This window comes from Megalobrama amblycephala, linkage group LG10 (assembly GCF_018812025.1).
Source record: "Megalobrama amblycephala isolate DHTTF-2021 linkage group LG10, ASM1881202v1, whole genome shotgun sequence".
Lineage (NCBI taxonomy): Eukaryota > Metazoa > Chordata > Actinopteri > Cypriniformes > Xenocyprididae > Megalobrama > Megalobrama amblycephala.
The window spans coordinates 31,727,611-31,736,866 of record NC_063053.1 but is presented as its reverse complement, the minus strand read 5'-3'; the positions used below and the strand labels follow the sequence as shown (position 1 = coordinate 31,736,866).

The 9,256-nt window shown below is 47.9% G+C and overlaps 1 protein-coding gene across 1 annotated transcript; it reads right to left on the bottom strand.

Annotated features, from left to right (window-relative positions):
* Positions 1-611: 611 nt before the first annotated feature.
* On the bottom strand, positions 612-2,255 carry LOC125277652. The gene is made up of 2 exons (XM_048206117.1): positions 1,473-2,255; positions 612-1,377 (listed from the first exon to the last, which is right to left on the bottom strand). The coding sequence occupies exons 1-2, from the start codon at positions 1,801-1,803 to the stop codon at positions 1,082-1,084; spliced, it is 627 nt and encodes a 208-aa protein (XP_048062074.1). The 5' UTR covers positions 1,804-2,255; the 3' UTR covers positions 612-1,081.
* Between the last annotated feature and the right edge of the window lie 7,001 nt (positions 2,256-9,256).

Below are 9,256 nucleotides of genomic sequence, written 5' to 3'. Positions count from 1 at the left end.
CTGAGACTTAATTGAGATTCGTATTTAGCTCTTGTTGTAGTATTAGCAGTGTCTCAGATGTTTCTCCTAAAACTCTCTTTATTGTGTTGCTGTAATCTCTTTCAAGACTGATTAGAGAAAGTGTTTTCACTCAGAGATTGCTCTTACTAAGCTCAGTATTTATGGTTGGGATTCTCATCTGTGTCCACTTTAGGTTTCAGATTTGACTTCACATTTTCCTCATAAAATTGCCCAGGGAACATACAAATAGACATAAATGAGACTAAAGTAAATTTGGAGAAGACAAGACATCCATGAGACTGTATTAAAATGAAGATGGGAGAGCTCTTTAGTGTCTTGCAGAAAGTTTTATTGCTCAGACGTTAGGCTGCTTTTACTGTGCTCAGTATGAGGTTAACATTTTCTTTACTCATGTAGGTTTCAAGTTTCATTTTACATGCTTATTACAATGGCAAGAAAATACAATATGGAAATCTTTTACAAGGCACTTCAAAAAAAAAAAAAAAAAAAAAAAAAAAAAAAAAAAAAAGAAATTAAGTAGTGTTAGATGCTGCACATGAGTTATGTTTATACTTTGCAATCTCTGTAAAGACACAGATTTTAAAGTTTTCTACAATATCAAACTAAAATATATATTGTTTCTTTTTTACACTTTATAAGCAGCATTTAAAAAAAAAAAAAAAATAAAAAATAATTCTAGACTGCAGCACAGCTACATTTAGATACTTAAATACAGAAACAGCAAAATAAAAGACCAATAAATGACACAACATCATTGATGTAACACTACAATTACATAAACATTTAAGTTGATCTCATGCGACACTTGTTTATAAGGGCTTTCTTCAGCTTTGACTTTTCAACTGGTTTCCATCCATGACATTTGCCGCAGCTCATGACATAAGCTACAATTGGGGAAAAAGGGAAAATGTTACATGAACTGGTCAAGGGAAATACTGTAACTATACTTTTAATCCCATTGTGCCTATAACATGACCAAACATTAGATTAAATGTATGGAACATGAAGTTGACACATTTGATAAAAAGGATTTAGGAACTGACTTAGTATTCCATTTACTTTAATCCAAAATTGTCTTGCCCTCTGGGACTTTGCCATGCTTTCCAAATGCTACAGAGTTTGAACATTCTTCATGAGTGAAGAACTGATCAAACAGTAGATGGAAAAGACAAAGACAGTCCTTCTTTGACTCTTGGTGAATAGCTGCTAGTTTGGTAGAGGACAAGAGCAGCCCACTGTCTGGGTAAAGTTCTTGTTGGCCAGGTCTGGTTTGAGGCATCAGCACCCCACTTTCACGTGATTTGTAGTCTTCCATCTTATCTATAAAGTCTCTGAGTGCCTGTAGGTGTTCAAGATCTGAAACAGAAAAGGTAGGAGTAAAAGCTTTTACAGTGGTTGAGGAATTATTAATGAATCAGAAATGTCCCTTTACATGCAATCATTTTGCTTACTCATGCTGGAAAGCACATCTTTCATCATCTTATTCTCTTTAAGTAATGCCTGTACCTCCAGCTTGCATGTTTCACATGGCTCCCATTGTTCATTTTCATAGGAAGCATTCTGTGATCTGACTGTGGGATCTTCATACTCCTCCTCAGGCTCTAACCCAAGCTGGTCATCCTGAATTGTAACTTCAGCTGAGGGGTGAGGTATAGACGGGTTATACAGAAGCCCCAAAAATGTTTCTTTTGGGGTTGAATTATGTGTAATGGTTTGTCTTTGATGTTCATCTAAATCTAATAAACCTGGCTGGTCTTGATTACAATACTCAGATGGTGTCATGGTCTGTGGATTAAAAGGCTTAACAGAGCATGGTAATTGCACAGATTGATGTTGGGTTGGTGGCAATCCTGGAGACAGAGGCTGGGTTAGTGCAGAGGAAGGACCATGTTCAGCTGGTGCAGAAGCGACCCGATTCTGGTTATAAAATGATTCAGCAGATGCATAATTTCTTTTTATGTCCTTCTTTGCACCCTTTCTCGGGTCCTGCTTTTGGTCACAGAACCCAATGTGATCTACAGTGGCATTATAAAATTTGTTGTCTGACCATCTTGCAAGAACTCGAGCTCCTGGAATGAGTCCCTCAAAGCTAGTAATTGGCGACTCCTTTTCTGTAAGTATGTCGCAGGTCTTACAAATTCTTGCAGTATATCCATCTTCAAATGTTAGAAAAACAAAGTCCTGTAATTGTAAGAATAAATCCAAAGTCAATAAACAGTCACTAGGAATACAACATTGAAGCTTTTTGATTCATAATAAACCCCAATACATATTGCACATTACATTTAACATCCAACCACCACAAATTTCCCAAACACTGTAAGCAAGCATATAGCTTAATTGGCAGTGTCAGCAATTCAAAAAGTCATGGGTTCAAGGCAAGCCTAAGGGACACACAAAGGCTTATTGATGTACAGACTTAATTTAAATGAAGCCTTTAATACAATTGACTGTCAAAACTATTAAACTTATTTACCTTCTCGTTCTTCATTTTGTAGGGCAGTGGCTGGCTCACTGACTTTTGTTTTTTTGATTGGGTTACAGATTCTTTTAGGTATCTCCATCACACTGATCTCTGTTCTGTGGATAAGACCAAATTATAACAAACAAATTCTCAGTACCATAAACTATGCCTAATAAAAAGATCTTTGTGGGCTACTTACCTTCTCTTTCTGCTTCCCTCACTGTTTAGTGCCATTACACTTGGTGGTAAAATGCCAGTTTTTACAATGGGCAATATAAATGTTGTGTTTATGGTTATTTGTATCTATGGTTTGAACCATCTCCTACTTGTTTAAGTGCACCATGACATTCATGGCAATCATTGCTCACAGGTGAACTGCACACCTGATGTAATCAGTGCAACACCTATACTGCCAAGTGAGGCAAAATACTTTAGCTAACAATGTCAGGGGGGTATTCCAGAAAGCAGGTTATGTGACATACCTGGGTATGTTTAAGAGTAAGTAAGCGGATAACCTCAACTTTCGGTTCCAAAAACGGAGGTAACTTTTAGGGTATGTAAGTAACCATAGCAACTTGCTCTCTGAACATAACCTGCTCCGGAGCAGGTTATGTTCAAGGGTTAGTTAGCTTAAGAGGAATTTAGATGTGTGTTATATTATCAATATGGTTATATTAATGTATCTAAATTTGTTATATAGTTACAGTTATATACACAATGTTATATTATACAATATATAAATGTTTATTCAATTCTAATATATGAATTTTATTGTCATAGCACACATGGATCTACTTCTTAATCTTTATAACAGGACATTTTCTATGCTATAATTTCTATAATAAAATACATATCATATATGTGATATTTTATTAAATAATTAGCATCAAACAAACAATATTAAGATTAAAAATTATTGCACAACCACCCAATAGGTGGTGATGTGCACCAAGTAGGTTATGTAAATCGCCATTAAACAAAAGAAGAAGAATGAAGTAGAATGGCGCGCTTTTTCTTAGCGTCTGTTTCCATGGTGAATCATCGTTTCGTCGCTCTGTTTAGAATGTCTTGTGTGTTAACCGGGAACATACTCTGGGTTGGCTGAACTTATTCCCGGATGCATTTTTGGAACCAGCATACCTCGAGTAAGCAAGGTTTGGGTTAATCAACCGAGAGTTCAGGGTATATGTGACAGTAAGTTAACCCTGCTTTCTGGAATACACCCCAGATGTGTTTGGCTAATTTATAAAAGAAGCAGTGCAAATAAGTTTATTTGTATTGTTTGATTTAATTTTTTAAGCAAGTTATTTGGTTTAGTACAGTATATACTCTTGAGTCACAAGAGAAAGGATGGCGCAAATAACCATTAATCAGTCTCGTTGGAGAAGGAAAATTAAGGACCCATCAAAAATCAAAAGATATAGAAGAAAAATCATCAAAGTGAGAATTTATTTTTTTTAGTTTTATTTAGTTTGTTTGTTTTTTGAAAGTTTGCACACTTTGGTGTTTGTTCTTTTCTTGCAGCAAAAAAACACTGCAACCTTAGGAGACATGTCAATCTACAGAGCAGATGATTGCTCTGCAGAAGTGCTTGAGGTGGACAATGACATTTCTCAGACAGAGGGATCTTCTATGATGTACGGACCTGAACTTTGTAATGTTAATGAAGAGTTTTATACAAAACAAGACTACACTCCGTACACTACTGATTGTGATGTGGAACATTTTGATCCTATTCACTATGGTATTGATGATGATTGGAATGATGGCACTTTATTTGACAATGACCTTAATGATGATGCAGAAATTCAATTTAAGGAAAAGCCTGGTGATTGTTCACTTTACAAAAATGCTCCTGTATCTACTGCAGAAAGCGTTCTCATTATACTAGCTTTTGCTAATAGACACAAAATTACAGGGAAAGCCCTGAGTGACTTGGTCAAATTGATCTCCCTGCATTGTCCAGTAGAACATCAAACAGAGTGCCTGGGAAATCTAAAAAAAAATCAAACAAATCTTTGATAATGCAGGTCCCTCATTTATTGTGCACAAATATTGCAACGGTTGTTACATGTCAGTAGAGAGCGATAACGGCCAGTGTCAGGTCTGTGAAGCAGAGGTATCAACTTCATATTTCATTGAAGTTCCAATTGAATCTCAAATTAAGGCATTGTTCGCAAAAAAAGGTTCCCTTTCAGTCGGTCACGTTCGACGTACGTCAGTAGTGACCGACGAATTGGGATATCGCTAGAGAGCCCCTATCAGCTTCGAGAAGACTAAAACAAGCCAATGAACATTGGCGTGCGATATTTGCATAACGCACCCCTCCCCATCCGGGGCATATAAAAGGGGGAGGAGATGCAATCGCACTCTGTCTTTCGCTTCGGAGCCAAGCTTTGGTGTCCTACGGCTGAGAAGATCTTCAAAAAAGAAGAAAAACAGCACACTCTTACCGTGTTTGGCGCTACGACACTGCAGCGAGTCCACGAGCTTCCGGGTCCGGGCAGCAACATCGGCTGTGAGACAGCGTTCCGCTGTAATCCCAACATTGTTTGGTCTGCGATTTGGCCGGGTCCTGTGTGTGTGTGTTTAACACACTTCGTGACACTCCCTGTGTGTCTCATTCACAAAAGAGCTGTGAGTTCCCCCTCTATTAGACTTTACAGACGAACCCTGCATCTGGGGAGATGGCATTTCGTCTGTGCGCTACTGGATGTGGTCGTTCCCTGGTCCCTGCTGATGGGCACAATCGCTGTATCACGTGCTTGGGCGTTCAGCACGCTGAGGCCGCGTTTGTAGATGGTTCATGTTCTCATTGTGGGAACATGACTATCGCGGTGCTGAGGTCGAGACTTTCGTTCCTTGGTTCTCAGGGAGCGGGGGTCCCCTCCCCTATGCCCCGTGCGGCCGTTTTCTCTGGCTTCGGTCGGAGTGACGGTTCGTCGGCGTGTAGGCAGGGTGACTTGAGGGTCACGGTTAGGGCTTCCCCGCCGAGCGTTGCTCCGCGGGCCCCTGCCGCCTCTACAGCACCGCAGCCAGTGGTGTTACCGCCGTGTCATGCCGGGCCCTCTTCGGAGCGTCCAGTATTGTCCTTCGGTGCACCTGCGGAGGACCAGATGTCGATCACGGTATCGGAAGGCGAGCACGAGTCCTCGGGAGAGGATGACTCGGCTGAGCCCCCGTCTCATGGCGTGGCGGCTGTGGCCGAGTCGGATCCTGAGTTGATGGCTGTGCTTTCCCGGGCAGCCGAGAGCGTCGGGCTCGCGTGGAACCCTCCACCCTGTCCCGGCCCCTCTCGGCTTGACGATTGGTACCTCGGGGCGGGCCGCGCTGGTCCTCAGCGTCCCGCCCCGATGCCTTTCTTCCCGGAGGTGCACGACGAGGTGACCAGGTCTTGGCGGACGCCGTATAGTGTTCGTTCGAGACCAGGCCCCTCGTCCGCCTTCACCACCCTGGATGGCGGAGAGGCTAAAGGCTATACGGGGATCCCTCCAGTCGAACGGTCTGTAGCGATGCAGTTGTGCCCTACGGCCGCCGGCTGGCGTGGTGACCCACGCCTTCCGTCCCGGGCCTGTAAGTTTTCTTCCTCTCTGACGGAGAAGGCTTATAGAGCTTGTGGGCAGGCCGCCTCCGCCCTGCATGCCATGGCCCTTTTGCAAGTATACCAGGCAAAAGCGTTATCGGAGATGCCGCAGGGTGGTCTTGACCAACATCTGTTGGGGGAGTTGCGCGCTGCCACCGATCTCGCCCTCCGGGCGACTAAAGTGACAGCACGCTCCGTTGGTCAAGCGATGGCTACTATGGTAGTCCAGCAGCGCCATCTATGGCTAAACCTGGCTGACATGAGGGAAGCCGATAAATATCGGTTCCTGGACTCCCCCGTGTCCCAGGCTGGCCTATTCGGCGACGCGGTGGAGAGCTTCGCCACCCCGCCGGCGGCGCAACCTCAGCCTGCTCGTCGCCGAGGGCGCCCACCCGCGTCGTCCTCCACCCCTGCTAAGTTGGCCAAGCAGCAGCCTCCACCAGCCAAACAGCGGGGAGCCGGCGCCGGCCGGGGCGCCCAGCCCGCTCAAGCCAAGCCAGGTGGCAAGAGGTCGAGGAAGTCGCGATCCTGAAGCGGGCGACCTGGAGGAGGAAGTTGCAGCTCTTCGGGGGGGATTCCATCTGCCCCTCCACTCCCGGGGGAGGGCCGGGAGAAACTTGTTGTGTCTGTCCCGCCGCTGGCTCTCCGGAGTCCAGCGGTACCCACCTTTTCACAGAAAGAGCTGTTTCCCTTCCATCCTCCAGGTCACAAGAGGGCGCGGTTGTCAGGACCCGGGGCTCTGCCTCGGTGTCCGCAGCCCCCTCTCATTTCGCCAGTGGGGGGCGCCCCGATGGTGCAGGTCGTACCACGTGTACTGTCTCCCATCGGTGCTGTCACCCCGCAGAATCTGACTCCACTTCGGGCCGCTGCGCTGTCCGAGTCGAGTCCCAGTATTCTGCCTCGCTGCCCCACTTCCGGTGCACCTGTGGTGCCCTTGGTCCCGCTCGTTCGGTGTCTGGAAGCCTGGTTAGCGCTTCCCAGCCCGTCCCGCTGGCTCATCCGCACTATCAGGCTCGGCTATGCGATTCAGTTCGCCCGGCGTCCCCCGGTGTTCAGAGGTGTCCACTACACTCAGGTGTCACTGGACAGTGCTCCTGTTCTTCGGGCGGAGATTGCTGTCCTCCTGGCGAAGGGTGCAATCGAGCCGGTCCCTCCAGCCGATATGAAGTCAGGGTTTTACAGTCCCTACTTCATTGTACCGAAGAAAGGAGGTGGGTTACGGCCAATCTTGGATCTGCGAGTCCTGAATCGGTCCCTTCTCAGGCTGCCGTTCAAGATGTTGACGCAGAAACGCATTTTTCAATGCATCCGTCCCCAAGATTGGTTCGCAGCAATAGACCTGAAGGACGCATACTTTCATGTCTCGATTCTGCCTCGTCACAGACCCTTCCTACGGTTTGCGTTCGAGGGTCGGGCATATCAGTACAAAGTCCTGCCCTTCGGGCTGGCCCTGTCTCCCCGCGTCTTTACGAAGGTTGCGGAGGCGGCCATTGTTCCCCTCAAGGAACAAGGCGTTCGTATTCTCAACTATCTCGACGACTGGCTTATTCTAGCCAGTTCGCGGGAGCAGTTGTGCGAACACAGGGATCTGGTGTTGGCTCACCTCAGCCGGTTGGGTCTTCGGGTCAACTGGGACAAGAGCAAACTCTCCCCCGGGCAGAGGATCTCTTATCTCGGTATGGAACTGGACTCGGTCGCCCTGACTGCGCAACTCACAGAGGAGCGCGTCCAGTCGGTGTTGAACTGCCTGAGTGCGCTCAAGTGCAGGACAGCGGCCCCACTGAAAATGTTTCAGAGGCTCCTGGGGCATATGGCATCCGCAGCCGCAGTCACGCCGCTCGGATTGCTTCATATGAGGCCGCTCCAACACTGGCTCCACGGCCGGGTCCCGAGATGGGCGTGGCAACGCGGCACGTTCCGTGTTTCTGTGACACTGAGCTGCCGCCGTGCCCTCACTCGATGGTCAGACCCCTCGTTCCTGCGGGCAGGAGTTCCCCTCGAACAGGTGTCCAGGCATGCTGTGGTTCACACAGACGCCTCGACCTCAGGGTGGGGCGCCACGTACAACGGGCATGCAGCCTCAGGTCTTTGGACGGGGCCTCAGCTGCATTGGCATATCAATTGCCTCGAGTTGCTGGCAGTTCGTCTTGCGCTGGGCCGCTTCAAGGAGCTGTTGTCAGGCAAGCACGTTCTAGTCCGCTCAGACAACATCGCGACCGTAGCGTACATCAATCATCAAGGTGGTCTACGCTCCCGCCGCATGTCGCAACTCGCCCGCCATCTCTTGTTATGGGGTCAGAAGCATCTGAGGTCGCTTCGTGCCATTCATGTCCCGGGTGTGCTCAACCGTGCAGCCGACGAGCTCTCACGGCAGCCTCCACTTGCGGGCGAATGGAGACTCCATCCCCAGGTGGTCCAGCTGATTTGGCATTACTTCGGCGAGGCTCAGATAGATCTGTTTGCCTCCCAGGAGAATGCTCAGTGCCAGTGGTTCTTTTCCCTGACCGCAGGTACCCTCGGCACGGATGCACTGGCACACAGTTGGCCCCGGGGTCTTCGCAAGTATGCGTTTCCCCCAGTGAGCCTTCTTACTCAACTCTTGTGCAAGCTCAGGGAGGATGGGGAGCAGGTCTTGCTGGTGGCCCCTTATTGGCCCACCCGGACTTGGTTTTCGGACCTGATGCTCCTCACGACAGCCCCTCCCTGGCCCATTCCTCTGAGGAAGGATCTTCTGACTCAGAGAGGGGGCACCCTGTGGCACCCGCGTCCCGACCTGTGGAACCTCCACGTGTGGTCCCTGGACGGGATGCGGAGGTTCTAAGTGATCTCCCGCAAGCGGTTGTAGACACTATCACTTCCGCAAGAGCTCCTTCCACTAGGAGTCTCTATGCGTTGAAGTGGAACCTGTTCGTTGACTGGTGCTCTTCTCACCAAGAAGACCCCCGATCATGCTCGGTCAGATCCGTGCTTTCCTTCCTGCAGGAGGGTCTGGAGCGAAGGCTGTCTCCCTCCACCCTCAAAGTGTATGTTGCCGCCATTGCCGCACATCACGATGCAGTTGATGGGAAGTCCTTGGGGAAGCACGATCTGGTCGTCAGGTTCCTGAGGGGAGCGAGGAGACTGAATCCGCCTCGTCCCCCCTCCATACCCTCTTGGGATCTCTCCTTAGTTCTTTCATCCCTTCGGCG

Bases quoted from the DNA above. Each gene is read 5' to 3' on its own strand.
- LOC125277652 (XM_048206117.1), bottom strand. From the start codon at position 1,803: ATGACACCATCTGAGTATTGTAATCAAGACCAGCCAGGTTTATTAGAT. The intron at 1,378-1,472 runs GTAAGCAAAATG...TTTCTGTTTCAG, and splicing joins AGATGTGCTTTCCAGCATGA to ATCTTGAACACCTACAGGCA.